Source organism: Pipistrellus hanaki (genome assembly GCF_964339955.1).
Source record: "Pipistrellus hanaki genome assembly, chromosome: 6".
NCBI lineage: Eukaryota > Metazoa > Chordata > Mammalia > Chiroptera > Vespertilionidae > Pipistrellus > Pipistrellus hanaki.
This window is the reverse complement of record NC_140508.1, coordinates 48,205,151-48,223,568: the sequence shown is the minus strand read 5'-3', so window position 1 is coordinate 48,223,568 and position 18,418 is coordinate 48,205,151. Positions and strand designations below refer to the sequence as shown.

At 39.8% G+C, this 18,418-nt stretch overlaps 1 protein-coding gene across 2 annotated transcripts in view; it reads left to right on the top strand.

The window, feature by feature from the left end:
* The first annotated feature begins 1,127 nt into the window (after positions 1-1,127).
* The window catches only part of TMX3 (thioredoxin related transmembrane protein 3), a 30,858-nt gene continuing 13,567 nt past the window's right edge, over positions 1,128-18,418 (top strand). The window contains exons 1-6 of one of the 2 annotated variants that reach the window (XM_084887155.1): positions 1,128-1,313; positions 2,369-2,423; positions 6,316-6,355; positions 8,564-8,687; positions 15,706-15,751; positions 17,083-17,163. In XM_084887155.1, the coding sequence (XP_084743281.1) occupies positions 1,268-1,313; positions 2,369-2,423; positions 6,316-6,355; positions 8,564-8,687; positions 15,706-15,751; positions 17,083-17,163 (392 nt within the window). In that variant the 5' untranslated portion in view covers positions 1,128-1,267. Of the gene's footprint in view, positions 1,314-2,365; positions 2,424-6,315; positions 6,360-8,563; positions 8,688-15,705; positions 15,752-17,082; positions 17,164-18,418 lie in introns of those variants that run through there. The other variant, XM_084887156.1, reaches the window with a different exon arrangement.

Genomic DNA, 18,418 nt, shown 5'->3' with positions numbered 1-18,418 from the left:
AAACTAGACACTCACCCCCTAACCAGTTTTGCTCAGTGGATAGAGCGTCAGTTGGGGACTCAAGGGTCCCAGGTTTGATTCTGGTCAAGAGCATATGCCTGGGTTGTGGGCTCAGTCCAATGTGCAGGAGGAGACCAATCAATGATTCCCTCTCATCATTGATGTTTCTGTCTCTCTCTTCCTCTTCCTTCCTCTCTGAAATCAATAAAAATACATCCAAAACAAAACAAAACAAAACAAAAACTAGACTCTCACTTAAAAATATTTTTGAATCTGAACATCTGCATTGGATAAATATGCTATAGGCATAAAAGGGAGGAAACCTAGGGCTTACTCTCAATCAGATTATTTAGCTTTCTAATCTTGGGGAATAGCAATGTTTAATGAGATTTCTGCGTGTTGGAATTTTGAACTTAAGGTGAATTGGCTGACATCACAATCCATTTCCGTTCTCACAACACAAATTCAATAACTCTAAATTCTGAAATTTTTTGTCCTGCAAAAACATCATTTGATTTAGATGTAGTGAATGCTGCTGGAACCATCCCATAAAACTTTGTCGCTTTTACAAATCATTTTTTTGTTGTGTAGGAAAACAGCAATAAATATTTTATAGCATGTACTTTATCTCTAAAAGAAAACATAGAGGAACAAATCATCAAAAAATATATCCAATGATTGATCAACTTCATTTTTTCCAGGTTTCAAGATATAAAAAAAAAATGTTAAGGTATTCCTTGACTTGGCAAAAATGAGCTTTCTATTCAAAAGACTGTTGAAATAGTACATGGAGGGTCCCGCAAGCAAAATAATCGAACCATTGCTAGCTACACCCACCTCTGCGGGAATCTGGTCCTTCACTGCACTTGAGCAGCGAGGGAAATAAAAAAACTGGCGGAATCCAACCTCGAGCTGCGCTGCGAGAATCTACCTCATTCTTCAAGTTCAGCCGGAAATGAACTTTCCCTGAAACGCACCCAGGCGGCACTTGCCGCTTCGCCAGCCCGCGTCCGCGACTTCACTCGCGGTTCCCACGCTCCCCGAGGCCGCTGAGAACACCCAGCTCCGTGGACGAGACTGCGCACGCGCCCCAGCTCTGCGCGTGCGCCCTGGTTCCGCGCATGCTCAGAGGCGACGCTGGAGGCAGGGCTGCCCCGCCCCTGCCCTCAGGACCCCGCTTCCCTTCCGCGCCCCGGTTCCCCTTCCGGGAGCTCCGGCGGCCGCCGCTACTGTCTGTGCCTTGGTTTGCAGCTCTCCTGCGGCGACCATGGCAGCTCGGACCCGCGGGGCTGCCTGGCGGCTCTGCGCCACAGGTACAGGCCTGGCGGGGGTGGTGCGGGGGGGGGCGCGGGGACTCTCTCCGGATGGGGTCGGGCCAGGACCGGCCGCGGGGTGTCCGCCGAGAGAGCCCTCACCGCGGCTCCTTCCTCCGACGCCGGGTGCCCGGGACCAGGGTCTCGCGCGGGAAGGATGCGTTTTCCTCCGATCGGCTCTGATTCTCGGGGCGGCAGGAAGTGTCCGGAGCGCTGGCCCCACTTGGAGGCGTGAAGGATGCTGCCTTCCCGAGGTGCAGCCACTCGGTGCTTTGGCTTTAGGTTCCGAGTCTTGTCCCAAGGGAAGAAGGGGGCGAAGAGGGGGGTGTCCCAGAGCAGAACAGACTCGGGTGCCGGGGGGAAAGTGCCCCGAATATGGGTCGGCCTTTGCTCAGCCCCCCCTCGCCGCTGTTACTCTCTCTGGGCTGTTTTCATTCAGTAACCAGGATGTGCCAGATCCTCTTCCGGAATACGTATTGGTGGTGGGGCTCAGTCTTTATAAAACTGAGAATAAAAACTAATCGTTTGGAAGAGATTAACCAAAGAACGTAAATGCATATGTGCAAAAGTCATGGACACAGGCGATAGTGCGGTGAAGACCTGGGGAGAGGGAGTGAGAAAGAAGGGTTACTGGAGGGCGAATGAGACATCTGTAATACTTTCAACAATATAATTTAAAAAAAAAAAAGCTAATAGTATGTGGAATGGTATTTGGAGTTTATACCGAGGAGATCACTGGTATTAGAGAAAAAGGAAAAATAAGGATTTCTATCCCTATTCCCAAAAAGATGGCATGTAAAAAGGAAAAATGGGATGGAAGTGGAAGTATATTTAAAAAGAAACTCTCTGATTTACTAGCCTTTCCCAGTATGGTTGCATGCAGAGTGTATATTAAACATTTGACCTATTTATGCGTTTTCATCACTTGTGCTCTGGGAAGGTTCAATGAAGTTTTTGGTAGGGTGATAAAAATCAAAGACATTTTTTAGATGACTGAGCTTATAGTACAAGCCAAATGATAACCCAGCATTTATTATATATGTTTTTTCTTTCAGTTTTTTTACTTGAGATGGCTTTCTGTAAAGGATATGTAGAAGATTTAGATGAATCGTGAGTATATATATATATATATATTTTAAGTATTATCTTCTTCCAAATCTGCATATTTGTATGAACCTAGTCTTTTAATAATAGAGCCAGTAATAACCAATGCTTATATAGCACTAATTTTGTTCAATGAGTTTTACTAAGGTGTAAGATTTAAAAAGTGCCAAATTCATCTGTGTTGTCTTTTATCATGTCACCTGTATTTGTTATGTTTTTCTGCTTTAATCAGTAAGTGGGCGCTGGAATTTGGGACCATACTGTGTTTTTGCTTTTGGTTTTTTACTGTTACCGCAGCATTAATCACAAGGCCTTGCTTATAGTAGGTGAGGAGTCGTGCTCCAGACCAAAACCCAATGTGCGATCTTTCAGACCATTGTAAGGATTTACCTGGCAGGCCTCCAGGGGAAAAGACTCTCCTAACACTCAACTCGGTGTACAACCTGTGCCCCAAAGTCTCTAGAGCACATGTGTCAAACACACGGCCCGCGGGCCAAATCCAGCCCGCCAGGCCTTGCAATGTGGCCTGCACCGCGCTGTCATCACTGCACTCCGCTGTCAGTTTATGACATTGTCAGTTTATGACTGTTCAGTAAACCATTCGGCCCGCGATTTAGGCTGGATTTTAGATTTTGGCCCCTTCTCTGATTGAGTTCGACACCCCTACTCTAGAGGGAGTTGTAGTCATAGACTCGGGCCTCTGGGGCCTGCAGAGCTAGCAGGCTACATATCTGCATTCCTAGCCCACTTGCCTTTTGGCAGGGGGCAGGGGGCTCACCCAAGGCATTTCCCGTGCGCTTGGCATGGCATTTCCTCTGCAGAGACCTCCTTACTGAGGGGCTTGGCAGAGGCACTTTGCTCCACCTGGACTCAGCACCTTTCACCTCCTGTCCCTTTTCCCTGGCTGTCCCTCTGCCCAGGGGCCCATATAGAGGCAGAGGCGGAAGAAGCATTTGGTTCACTGCTCCCCTGTGTGTGCTGACCCGCCTGACCCTTGCTTGGCGTGGTTCTATTTGGGGAAATGGAACACTGAGGAGCTGGCACCTTTTTTGTGTGCCCCTTGGCTTGCATTATAGCAGTAAGTGAGTAGAGCCTCCTTTGTTACTTTCACTTTGACTTGTCCTCCTTACCACCTCCACATGACAGCACTGCTATAGCAGCAGGGTGGTCAGTTGAGCATAGTGCTGTTCTGAAAAGCCTCAGGGTCCTATGGGACGCTTTATTAGCCATGCCAGTGAGTATGGGGGAGGGGGGGGTGTATTAGCTTTTGTTTACAGAAACTGTTTGATTCTGGGAGAATCATTGTCAACAGGGAGGTAATCTTAAATGTAACTGAAAGGTTAAAGTCGGTGGTACAGAGGCAGGCTAAATAGCCATCAGACAGTGAATAAAGAATAATTTAAGGAAAAGGGGATGGGTTATGAGGTTATCCAAAGGGATGGGCTAAACAGCTCTGAGCCAAAGGGTATTGTTGGTCATGGTGGCAGCAAAAAAAAAAAAACGTATTTAGGACAGTAAAATGAAGAAGGGCATAGAAGAAACAACAGGAGAGCCTAGGCTGGGCTGCTTTGATTCACTGGGAAGTCAGAGAAAAGGGAGCCTTGGAGACAGGTTCAGGGTGAGAGCCTGGGACAAGCTACTGCTGCCCATTGCTCCCCTGGTTGCAAGTCTCATAGGGCCCCTTAGAGGTTGGGGGATACATGCCTGTGGAGGAATGGCAAGTGCGTGCTCTTTGGAAAGAGTGTGCACTGGGTTCTATGTCTTGAGCATATTTCTTTCTCTTGCTGGTGGAAATAGAGGTTTCAGGGGAGAGTCTTAATAGAATATTCATCAGTTTCCTATGGGGTCAGGCATGGTGTTCTCCACCAATTGGTTGGTGCCAGGGCAGAGAGTTGTTAGTCAATATAGTTAATTCTGAGGCAGCCAAGGTGCCACTTATCTGATTTTGCTGCTTTTCTGGGTCTGGAGCTGAAATACAGCTGAGGTCAAGACGTTCTTTAAGCATGGTGTTCTCCACCAATTGGTTGAGGCCTAGATGTTAACTTTAGAGAGAAAAAGGCAGAGGGTCCAAACTGCATTACCAGTGATATTCCAGGAGAGGATAAATTGTCCTGGGGGCAAGGTTCTTGTTTTCCCAGGTTTGCCCCTAGGCATCTGGAGCTTTCTGTACCTGGCCCATTGTCCTTGCTCTGGGGGTCTGTAAACCTCCTCCTTTATTTTATTTTTTTTTAAATTTTATTTATTTTTTTGTATCCTTGTAAAGACACATGCATCTGCAGTGTCCTTTAAGCAAGGATGTCTGAAGACTAAAGATTCCAGTAAGACTCCCGGGGGGATCAGACTTGTTTGGAAAAGTCAAGGAGTAGCCACCTTTGGCCAGCTCCCCGTAGTAAAACTCCTCCTTTAAAATGGCCTGGCAGCTGTTACTTTAGCCTTGAGTTTACCTGAGGAGGAGGAAGGGGAGATGAACAGGCATAGGCACCCAAAATCCTCACCTTCTTTAGCTGGATGTTCTGTTGACTGACAGTGTTCTACCTGCTGTGAATGCCCTGACCTGATGCCAGGCTTTCACAAGAAGGACAGGTTTTTCGTGCTAGTTTGGTGTCTTCTCACTCAAGCCCAATCCAAGATGGTATCTGAATGTCTGTCCTCTGGTGGACCCAGGAGGCAATTAGTTGCACCCCTGCTTGCTCTGGGTAACAACTTATTTCCATGTTTAGCTGACAAGCCTGGTATGCTCCTGAGTTCCATTTTATTTTGTCAGCATAGAGGCCTGTGAAAACACAGCAGTGCTTATCTGCTAGGGCTGGAGGGAGAAGCAGAAGGTGGGAGAGCAGTGGGCAGATCATTTTACAGTCTGTCCTACTGCATCAAGCTGCAACTAGTTTGAAGGTACTCCACTATGGTTGGTGAAGGTTGGATGGTGTCCACACCCAATTCCATTCCAGTAAGTTAACCCAAAGGAGCCATCATTGACCCAGGCCCAGGGGTGGTCCAGGAGGTCTCTGTATCTGGATCCCCATTGGACTAAAGGAGGCTCCTTGGATGTTATTCCTGAGAGGTGGAGGGGCACTCGGGAGAACTTTTCAGGGAGTTGTAAGACTCGGCTGGGCTCCTGTGCCTTTTCCACTAACTCATAGAATCCAGGGTCTCCCTGTAAGCAGCATGCTTGGAATTTCTGCTCATGAGCCTATTACTGCACTCAGCTGCCAAGACCCAGCAACTGGCCAATAACTGCCTCTCAAAGAGGTGCTTCTTTCAGTCAACTTGGGGATGATATAGATCCGTGGAAACCAGGAGAAGAGAGCTCTGGTGGCCTGCTGGAGGGCTACCAGGGTATCCTGCTATTTGGGGCTCCACTCAAAGGCAGTGGCCTTTCTGATAACCTGGTAGATGGGTGCCATCAAGATCCCCACATGGGTTGTATGATAGCATCAGTAGCTGATTGGGCCCATCAATTCCTGGACCTCTTTTCTATTTGGAGGTTGGAAAGGGCAAGAAGGAGAGCAGCTATTCTCACAAAACCACATTGTTTACCCAGTGTAAACAATTATCAGTAGCTGAAATTCAAGTTCCCAGATGCCAACTAAGGGCAACCCAAAGCAAGCAAGCTTTCCAAGAATAGCCTCAGGTCTGCTGTATTAACTAACTCCAGGCGTGAATGGAGCTGAGCATGTGTCTGTGTTTTTACCAAATGCCAATTCATTACTTCAGTTCCCTACTTTTATTATGATGTTTAATGGATAAGGTTTACAGATCATTGGGTAAAACTTGCACATAAAAATTTATTAAAATAATTTGTTTCATGCCCTTATATTTGTCAACTGGTTATCCCCACCTGTTATTCAGTGGTAAAGTGGAAACATACAAAGACTTATTTTATGTTTTTTGTTTGTAGATTTAAGGACAATCGAAAGGATGACATTTGGCTTGTAGATGTGAGTATGTAAATTTTTTGTACTAATTAGCCACCCCTACAATTTTAAACATTATTTTCTACTAGAGGCCTGGTGCATGGAATCATGCCCCATTGGGGTCTCTCAGCCTGGCCTGCACCCTCGCAATCTGGAACCTCTCAGGGGGATGTGAGAGAGCTGATTTTGGCCCAATCCTCGCAGGCCAGGCCAGGGGACCACACTGGTGCACAAATCTGTGCACTGGACCTCTAGTATGCATATAAGATCTTTGGTTAATCTCTTTCTGCCCTCCCCCTTCCCCCTTTCCTCTGAGATTCATCAGTCTGTTCCATGTTTCTATGCCTGTGGTTTCCGCTCCTGTGCTGTGCCTCTGCTCCCTGGCAGTCAGTGCTCATCATAGCTGCTGGCTGGTCTGCCAGTCAGCCAGTTGACTAGTCACTTAGTCTTTCATATATATAGATTCTCTTCTACCCAAATATATACAGTTAGTACTGAGATATTATTACTCAGTTTATTTTTTTTTAAGTAGTACTATTTGGGTTTTTATATTAAAATTAGAGGCCAGTGCACTAAATTCGTGCATGGGGGGTGGGGGATGTTCCCCTCAGCCCAGCCTGCACCCTCTCCAGTCCGGGACCCCTCGGGGGATGTCCAACTGCCAGTTTAGGCCCAATCCCCAGCAGTTGGACATCCCTCTCACAGTCTGGGACTGCTGGCTCCTAAATACTTGTCTGCCTGCCTCCTGCCTGATTGTCCCTAACTATAGCAACCTCACCCCCACCCCCCCCCACCCCCGCCTGATCACCCCTAACCATCTCTGCCTGCCATCCTGATCATCCCAAACTGCCTCCCCTGCCGACCTGGTCACCCTCAACTGCCCCCCTCTGCCAGCCTGGTTGCCCCTAACTAACCCCCCCTCACCCCCCCCCCCCCCCCCCCCCCCGGCCTGGTCGCCCATAACTTCCCTACGCATGCCATCCCTTACCTTCCCCCCTAACCCCCTCTGGCCTGGTTGCCCCCAACTGCCCCCCCTGCCGGCCTGGTCACCCCACACAGCCTGTTGTTCAGTCATTTGGTTGTCCCTCACTAATCCCCCTGCCGGTCTGGTCGCCCCATGCAGCCTGTTCATTCCCTCACTAATTCCCCTGCCGGCTTTGTCGCCCCACGCAGCCTGCTGTTCGGTCGCATATTCCTTTATTATTATATAGATGAACCTCAGAGCCTTAAGGTTCCTGGCAAGGAATTTGATTTTGATGAAGTTCTGATGAGGTTGGCTTGTGGATTATGTCTGAGGGAGATTATGGTATGATTTTTTATATCTGAATTCACTCTCGGTTTGTCATGTTATCCAAGAGACTGTATATATCAATCATGTGGCAGTCAACATCATATTTCATCTTAATAGTAACAGTCAAATTTTCCTCATTTTCAAGTGTGGAATATATTCACATTTGATGGTGTTTGGAGTTCGTTTTCACCTGCCTCAGTAAAAGAGGAGAGTGGCAGTGCAAGAGGCAGACTCACGGTAGCAGAGTGAACACTTAGTGAAGCCAGGCTGTGGGCACGAGGTTCACTGTCTATTTCTCCCTCTCTCTCATGCCTGTGTTTGAACATTGCCACAGTATAGTGTTCAAAAATAGATAAGTCCTATTTCATGAAAGTACAGCAAGAATTTTGTTATAGCGTTTAACCTAATACCAGTTGCCACCTCAGCCTGGCTGATTCTAAAGAAGGAAGAACTGTGGTTTTAGTTTAACCAGTCTCACTTGTCCTTTTGCCAAACCAGGCAGTTATCTTAATGGTTTTCCCTATTTTATCGATGGTTACTCTTAAACCAGTAAAGGCACCTGCTGTGTTGGAATTTTTGTAGTAGAAATAGATTCAAATTTATCATTAACACCTAAGGGGTGTGCACATGATGTGTGTTGTATTTGGTGATCTCATTTTATACATAACATGGACACATCACTTACAAACAAAGATGTTTTTATTGTAAATCATATGAAGAATATATATAAGATTCAAAGTTTCCTTAAAATAGTGTCATATGGAGGGGTATGCTTTATGTCTGTGTTTTATGTTAACCAATTTAAAAGTAATACTTATTCTTTGTTTTGTCTAAAACAGATTATAATCACATCATTTTGTCAAAGAGGTTCTTTAAAATTAAGGCTGATATCCACAGTAGCACAGTATTTTAGTAATTGTTTTTGTTTATTTTTTAACAAGTTTTATGCACCATGGTGTGGTCATTGTAAAAAACTGGAGCCGATTTGGAATGAAGTTGGTCTTGAAATGAAAAACATTGGTTCGCCAGTTAAAGTTGGAAAGATGGATGCTACTTCCTATTCTAGTAAGCATTTACTCAATTTACTTTTTAACTGTTAGCCTAATGAAACTGTATAAATTTGCAAAGCTGTATTCAAGGTAGGAGGAAGAAATCCACGGTTGTTTGTTTTTTTTTTTTGCCCTTGTGAAATTAAAGTTCTCTTAATTTAAGACTATGCTTTATGAGTTAAATGAATTAACCATTGAATGTGTAATGTGAAATATGTTAACCTTAAGCCTATTGGAGATGTGTAAGCTGTTGTTTCTATTTTGAGCCCGCTTGAGATAATGTGTGACTTGAGGCAACTATAGAATTTGAGCACTAACCTATTGATATTGGTGTGTAAATTAAAATGAGAGTTTGTTGTTTGAGTAGTGTGAGACAGCATGGCCGAGGATTAAATGGGAATATGAAGGATGAGTTGAGTTAGGATAAATGCATGTGAGGGTCAACAAAGTATTCACTTTAGAGAGAGTATTAGAGCAAAATTATAGAGTTGGAAATGAGTTTACTGAGTGCGTACCATAGAATAGACTGGCGTTGGCAGACTATGGCCCATGGGCGAAATCTGGCCACCACAGTATCTGGTTTTGTAAATGGAGCTCTACTGGAACACAGCACACTGTTTGTATACTATTACCTGTGGTTGTCTTCATGTTCCATTAGCACAGTGAGTGGTTGTAACAGAGACTGTATTGCCCACAGAGCCCAAACATTTTTTTTTTTATGACCCTATACAGAAAAGGTTACCAATGCCTGTCTTAAAGGATTTGGGAAAAGACAAAATTAAGTTTAGAAAGTATGAGACATCATAGAAATTTGGGAAGAGGATGGCTTCGGAGAACAGACTCTGGCTCTGCTGTGTATATGCTTTATTTAGATATGCTTTTGCTGTACAGCACCAGGAAAGTGTCTTAGCACCTCTAACTTCTATTTTCACAGAGGTAAATTTTTTTGTAAGGCCACTTTTAGTGATTATTTTGATATTTCAATGATATAGCACCTGTAAAGACTCTTGTAGTATTTAATAAATGTAGGTTCCTTTTTCCTTTAATTAGTGAAGAAAGTGGAAGTTTGTAATGATTAATTCTTTTTTAGAAAATCAGGGTTATACTCTGGATACAATTTTGGAACAAGACCTATGTTTTAATCCTAACTCTTCCATGTCCTGCTTTTGTGGCTTTGGGGAAGTACTTAATCTCTTCATTTCAGTTTTCTTGTCTATAAATGGAAGAGTAATAATCCTCTAGGTTATGGTTGTATTGATATTTCATATTCAAAACCCTTACCACAATAGCTACTACATACAAGATACCAAGAGGTAATTCTAGATTTTAAGGGGCCCTCATGTAGGACAAAGGGTTTTAGGTTTTATTGCTAGTCAATTAATAGGCAATACATGTTTTTGAGAAGGCTAATGGCTTGCTACATGTAGGAAGGAAAGAAGAGTAGCGACAAGAAAACCATCTAAGTTGACTGTGTGCATGTTGTTGGTGCAGGATGCTGGAAGCCTTGACTTGAGTGGTTAGCAGTGGAGTAAAGATGAAAGAGTAATTCTTAGAGACATTTTCAAGGGTGAAAATACAGATGTGACAGATTAGCTCTGTGATATAAAGAAAAACAAAAATAATAGTATAGGATACTTAGCAGAGTTACTGAACTGGTTATGTGGAAAATAATACTAAATTGAAATTTGTATGCCTTTTCATGTTAGCAGCTATTTTGAGTTAGTGGTCTTTTGCTTTATGTTTAGGAATAGGGAATTAGAGTACATGTAAGATGTTAGAGCTGGAATTAATTGAGTCACACAAATGAATTGTTGAAACTTTGAGAGAAGAGATCAGTGGTAGGAAGTTACTGTAGAGACAGACTAATATGCTTGAATTGGTATTTCTTGAAATAAGCTTTTAAGAAAGTTTAAGAAGTTACTCCTTTCAACTGTTGCTCATGAAAGTAAATTATTGTTTCTACACTTTTGTGTTGATTAGACATGCATGTAAATATATATTCTTCATATGGTCATTCATTCTTGGTCACTCAGTCAATATTTGGTTTGTCAAGCCTGTACTGGTCTGTAGAAATTAAACAAGAACCAAAACAAATCCTTCTTGTCCTGGAAATACTTACAGTTAAATGGAAGGAGAGAGAGGAACAAACTAACAAGTGCAATAAAGTCATAAAAGTGCCACATTCTCTGATCCTTTGAATCATTCAGTGGAGTAGTAAAGTAATGTGTAAAGGAATATGGGAGTATAAAGATAATGAGAAAAATAGTACCTATAAATCAGTAAACATCTTAATGGAGAACTATTCATGTAATGCTGCAGTGATAACAGTTTACATTATGTCAGGAATTCATATCATAGTCATTAGCTTATTCAGTATTTATTAAGTGCTCCGTGTGCACTATTAAGTGGCATGAAAATCGGAGAAAAATAGTGAATACTTCTTTCTGAGTAGCTTAGAGAATAAAGTATTTTAATTGCTGCTACTAAAAGCAATTTTCTTTTCCATCTTAAGACTTCATATATAGTTTGTAGCTTTTTAAATACTATACGATAGAACTTTTTTTTTCATTTAATTTTCATAAACCATTAAAAGGTTTAAATTTTGCCACTGATCTTAAGATAGTTAGGTTTTATTTGTTCACTTAGCATTGGAGTAAAAATCTCGCCAGAGGTTACAATGTGTGAAATGTAGACATTTAAAACATTATCTGAAGCAAACCTCTAGCTTTAGGAAAAGGGACTGGGAACTGGTGTGTCCTGAAGACTGTTTCCTAAGTTAGCTGCCAACATGATTCCATGCCTACCGCTAGGTTACTAACAGATTGGCTGTTTCATGGGGAGCTCTTCCATACCCCGAGGTGGCTTTTCAGGCAGTCACAGAGCCAGTGTTTCTCGGTGTGTAGTCTGCATACTACCTACATTAGGGTTACTTGGGTGCTCATATAAACTCAGATTCCAAAGGCCACACCAGCTCTACCAACCGAAAATCTCTGAGACTGGGTCATGAGAATCTATATTTTTACATGGACTTCAGGTGATTGTGCTGCACACTTAAGCAGGAGAATCACAAAGTTAAGTATTTTGATGGATAGTTATTTATAGAACTTTGATTTGAGTGGGATAGGATTATTCAGTGGCCAACTATAGAATATCTCATAGAGTATTTGTAAGGGTAGCTTATTTCTCAGTCGTGCATATATTTGCAGAGAGTGGAAGCAAATGCCATTACACTCAGTCCAGCAAATCTCGGTATAGAATTCTTGAACTAGAGAAATTTGAACTATCATGATTTATTCTGTCCAGCGGTTTTGTACCAAAATTTTTTTGATGCATGGTGTCAACTAATAGTACTGTAACCAAATAACATTAAAAAGTTGTATAATGTCCAATGTGAATTCATATATGTATTTTAGCTTCTCTCTTCGTACATATCTCTTCAACAATGAGTGCTAAAAGTTTGTCTTGTATGGAATTTAAAATAGTTATAATGTTAGCTGCAATGATGTATTGATTTTCATTATGAAACCACTGAAATTCTGTTTATTCCTTAACCTAAATTGAGGAATTGTGATAGTTGCATGATAAAGTTCATATTTTACATCTCTCTTATTTATAAACTTGCAATGACATTTGGCCAATAACATTTGTATTCTAATTCCTTGTTCACAGATTATATTTGCACTGTGATATTTGGGGCCAAATAATTCTTTTTGGAGGGAGAAGGAGTTCCTATTCATTGTAGGATGTCTAGAAGCATCCCTGGTCTTTACCCACTAGATATTAGTAGCATTGTCCCCTTACTCCCAAGTTGTGGCCACCAAATATGTCTCCAGACATTGCTCAGTGGCTCCTAGAGGTCAATCCTCCCCCCGAATTGAGAACCATTGCTGTATTTTATTCCCTTTCATGTCAGACACATAGTGACACTAAATGCTAAGAAAAACAGCATTTTTGAGCTGAAAAGGACTTTAAATTAAGTTCAGCTCTGTACTTCTCCTCCTTCCCATTGTGTAGATGAAGTAATGGAAGATTATTTGCAGTGAAATGACTCTGAGTGATTTTAGTCAATGAATTTAGAGGAAGATTTAGGCCCAGAGTACAAGATCACCATGAATCCACCACCAAGCTTGTCTGTCCCTTAAAATTATTTCAAAGAGAAAACAAAAAAAATAGAAGTTTCACATTACACTTCAATTATGATTATTTAAAATAATTTTCCAGAGGAAAATTATTCATGTTACAAAATGGATTCTTCACATTGTAACGGAATTAATCTTAGATTTCTATACAAACTATTCTCTAGTAATGAAACCAACAAAAATGTAAATTAAAGCCAATTATAAGTTTTCTACACATGCTAATACTTATTAATATCGTCTGTATATAGAATTATCTGCAGATTATTATATAACAGTGAAGTCAGGGTCAAGAATAGAAAGGAAATGGACCTAGCATTTGAGGATCTCTGCGTGCCAGATTCTCTGTTAGATTCTTTTTTATTTGTATTCTCATGGTAAAGTTGCACCCATAATCCTACATCTTCAGATGGGGAAGCAATCAGAGAACTTAACACATTGCGGACCAGTAGTTTCATTGCTAGCTTTACCCATTCGCCAGATAAGTTTCTATTGAACAAGTACCAAAAACGTTTTACCAAATGTTAAAGGCACACTTTAAAATTAAATACCCATTGCATTTTGAAGTAATTTATTACATGTTCTTACAAGCTAATATCTTTTTAAAGTATGATACTTTGTAAAACACTGTGTAATGTGAAGTGAGAATTCTCGTGATCCATCCACAGTTTGTTAGTAAATTATTCAGAGCTGCACAGATGATAAATGAAGTTGGGATGCTAACTTGGGTCATTATATGTCTATAACTCATACTACTTTGCTTGTGTGCTTTTATAAATTATACAACCATTTTCCTCAAGGGAAACTTAAGTTTGAAGTTTTAGGAAACTGTCAATTGAAATTCTATCAGGAATAAAGGTATGTTCAAGGAGCAAAAGGGACTGCAGAGTGGGTGGTATTATACATCTCCAGCTTATAGATGGGAAACACTGAGATCAGGGAAATGAAGTGATGGGGATAAATTTCTCTGAAATCTATTGCGAGAAACAACACCAAGTTACAGAATACCACCACTGTATTTTCTCATTTAATTGCATTTTTAATTTTATTTATATCTGAATAAATTTTACACTACATTGTATAAGGAGTTGCTAGGGGGATGTGCCCTCTGCTCAATCAATTATGCTAGTCTTTACCTTTGGCAGTTTTTAATGAGCTTTGGGTGAAGGTGATGAGGGCTTATATTTACCTGCCTTAATTTGGGATGAGAAGTAGTAAGAATATACTTTACTCACATAATGTCCCCCAAATCATTTCTTTTTAAAATTTATTTTACATATTGATTTGTAGAGGAGAGGAGAGAGAAAAACATCGATTTGCTATTTTGTTTTTTATGCATTTATTGGTTGATTCTTATATGTGCCCTGATTGAATATTGAAGCCAAAACCTTGGCTCTAACCATCTGAGCAATCTTGCCAGGGCCTCCTCTAAACTGGCAGTCGGACATCCCTCTCACAGTCTGGAACTGCTGGTTCCCAACTGCTTACCTGCCTCCTTGCCTGATTGGCCCTAACCACTTCTGTCTGCCATCCTGATCATCCCCTAGCCACTCCCCTGCTAGTCTCATCAACACCTAACTGCTCCCCTGCTGGCCTGATTGCCCCCAACTGTCCTCCCCCTGCTGCCCCGGTTGCCCCTAATTGCTGTCCCTTGCCAGCCCTGTCACTCCCAACTGCCTTCTCCTGCTGGCCTAGTTGCCCCTAACTGCCCTCCCCTGCTGGCCTGGTAGCCCCCAGCTGTCCTCCCCTGCCGGTCCAATTTTCCCTAACAGACCTGCCAGCCTGGTCACCCCTAACTGCCCTCCCCTGCCGGCCATCTTGTAGAGGCCATCTTGTGACCACATGGTGGCAGCCATCTTATGTGATGGCATGACGGTCAATTTGCATATTACTTCTACTATATAGGATAGTCTGTTAACTGAGAATAGTTATTTTGTTTTTAATGTTCTAGTTGCCTTGAATCTGTGAAGAATTGGTATTAATTTACTATCATGATTTCTGTAATTCTTAAAGCCTTGAGTCTCTATTATTTGCTTGTACTTGTTACTGTTTTTTCTTTCTTTTAAAAAGATGCTACTGTAGCAAATGTATCTCATTTGAACTTGAGGATCTCTCTATATAAAAGCCTAATATACTAAGCGTCCCCTTGGGAGTTCAGTCGGAGACTGGGAGTTTGATCACTTCCTATGATGTGTGCTGACCACCCGAGGGCGGCGCAGAACAAAGGAAGGCCCCATCCCACAGCTGCTAGGGACCCTACCCATGCACGAATTTCATGCATTGGGCCTCTCCTTTCTAAATAATCTGTGTCAATTGGAATTATTCCAGGTTATTACAAAAGCAGAAACTTTTAAAACCTTGTGGATAAAGTTGATTTCAGATCATATACTGACTGTAGAAATTAAATAAATAATTTTGCAGATATGACTATGTTTTTAAAAGTAAAGTGCAATGCAGTTCTTTTAAGACTCAGAAAGCTTTGAATGAAGTAATGGGCCCTCCCCTGCCCCTTTTTTTTAAGAGAAATATTTGTGCTGGAAAGGAAGTCAAATGAGAAGAGAGACTTTATTTATATGTGTTTATTTATATATTTTAAAACAAGACTATCTTTAAAAAAAAGTACTGTAGAGTCAAAATTTTAAGTATTCTTTTAGCACTTATTTCTTATTTTGTCACAGGATTTTGTGTAGGGTGTAGGTTAGATTGTTAAGTAATTATTTTGTATGAGAATGTCATGTTTTTCTTTTTGTGAGTTTATATTCTCTTTAGAGATAAAAAACCATATATATATAAGTTTGTATAAACATATTTATATGTTTTTTAAGTAAAAAGGCTCATTTATGACCTAATTTCTCATTTAAAAAAAAATTTAGAACTTTTATTCTTTTTCTTATCAAGGCATTGCTTCAGAGTTTGGAGTTCGAGGTTATCCAACAATTAAGCTGTAAGTTGAGTGTTGTATGTTTATATGTGTATTTTTATTAGTTCACTCTACTTACATTTTATTAGATTAAGTCCTAGTACCTTCCATGGAGGAGTTAAGGTTTGGGTTCAATAGTTCTTTCCAGGGGCAGGATGTGATCAAAGGAGAGGGCCTGCATCTTTATGCTTGTTTTTGTGTTTAAGTGAATGTGCTGTTTATTAAAAGCTGATTCATTAAACGAGATTTGACTGTGACAGGCACTGTGCAGGACAAAGTATGTAGTCCTAGTTATAGAAGGTCTTTTACCTTGAGCAGCTCCAGAGTATCTTCTACTTTATCATGTGATTCCTGTCTCCTAACAAATTTTACTTTCTATAGTTATAAAGGATATTTCATTAGAGTGAAAGAAACAAAGAGAATCAAATTTATAGATGTTAATTGTAATCTGAAGGTGTTGATCAAGTCTAACATATAGTGTATATGTTGGAAGAAATGGAGTAATAAATCTAAAGGGCTTATTTTATAATTATATTACTGAATTTTCTAATGCATTTCATCCAGTCTTTATTTTGATAATATGGGGAGTTGAATTGTTTTTAAAACTTATTTTTATAATGAAGTAAGTTTTTATTTCACTATTTTAAAAATTCAATTTCAAAAATTGAGTACTTTTATTTTTTTATTCTTTGGTTTTGTGTTGATCTCCCAACTTCCCTCACTTTTTAAATGTTTACTAAACCTCTTTTACTTTCTTGTGTTAAGTAAATTATCCTTTCCATTCTTTAATTATAAATATCCTGTTGTGCTTTCTTAATTTTTTTTAATTCTATGTTGAACACATAATTCATTGGCAGGCTTTTAGAAATAATCTAATTTTCTCTATAAGAGATGTTTTTATGCACTGCTTTACTCTATAATCTTGGAGTATCTTTCAAGTTACTATGATATTGTAGTGCTTAAGATTTGTTTTATTACTACCAAAGTACTATTAATTCCCTGGCCTTTTACTTGCTTTTAAAAAGAAAAAACAGTGAGAATTATAATGCTTTGACCATGAATGGGTAGATTATTCATTATTTAGAAGACATAGATGCAATGCAACTATCAAATACACAGTAAATTATTTTCTTGTAATTTTAACAAAATACTGCTTTTTTCTTTATATTTGGAGTTGCTGGTCCCCTGAAGCCAGTTGTCTACTGTATTTTATGTGGTTATGCTATTTCTTGTCCATCATTCCATATACTATTTTTATATACTGTAATTTTATATAATAATACTGATTGGTTACCATTAAATATTAAAATAGTTGAAATAATCCAAGGTTTTTGTTTGTTTGTTTTCTTTTTAAGATTAAAAGGGGACTTGGCATATAATTATAGAGGACCACGAACTAAAGATGATATTATTGAGTTTGCTCACAGAGTATCTGGGTAAGTTTTTACTAGGAAAGACTTTTAATATATGGTATCAATATTTGAAAATTAAATTATTTTTATAGATCATTATTGAAGGACTTAACCTGAATAAAATGTATCTACTTATTTATGAGAAAAGTTAGGGTTACATAGAATATGCAAAAAGATTCTTTAAAAAATGACAGAGGGGAGGTTTGTGATACTTGTTAATTTCACATTTAAATTTATTTACAGTATTGAAGAATTTTTCTCCCAATTTTTAATTGATTTTCAAAATTTAGTTACTTTAATTTTATATAATTATAATTTTGCTTTTCTACTACCTGGCTTACATCATTTTATTTTATTTTATTTTTAAATATATTTTATTGATTTTTTACAGAGAGAAAGAGAGAGGGATAGAGAGTTAGAAACATCAATAAGAGAGAAACATTAATCAGCTGCCTCCTGCACACTCCCTACTGGGTATGTGCCCACAACCAAGGTAAATGCCCTTGACTGGGATCGAACCTGGGAAGAATCCACAGGCTGATGTTCTATCCACTGAGCCAAACCGGTTAGGGCATCATTTTATTTTTATTGTTACCTGATTTTAAACTTTTAAAAGAAACCTCACAATATTATTGTTCTGACTAGTATTGGGCTTTTAATCCCTAGGCTGTGATGATGGAAAATGCTTTGTAGATACAGCTGAAATTCTTACCCTGATCTACCATATGCTGCTTTATGCCAACTGTGAGGTATTACTACACATTTTGCCTAGAATGTGACATAATTGAAACCCATGTGCTTCAATAAGCATTTCCTGTTGGTTTGAAAGCAGTGATTTTATGTTTTCATCTACATTTTGCTCTGGGGTATAAAAAAAGTTGTTTATTATTATTAAAGTGATTAGGTGCAGCATTTTGAAGAGAACATTCATCAAGATAGTTTAACCCATATTGACTTTGAAAGTATATGAGTTTGACAGAATATATTATATTGGTAATAAATTAAAATATTGGATGGATTTGTTGAGTGACATGATACTTCTAAATTATTTAAGGAAAGGCAAAGAATTAGGAATGATCTTTATATATTATAGTTTGCAAAGCTTATTGATATAATTGTCACTATTTTACATTGATTACGCATTTAGTTGTCTATTTGCTTTGTGAATAAGTAAATTTTACGATAACTTTATATTATATGAGGGCATTACTAGTAGGCTGTACTTTATTCCCTCATTATTTACATTAGTCTTTACTAGTATGCCTTAGCAATTTTTAAT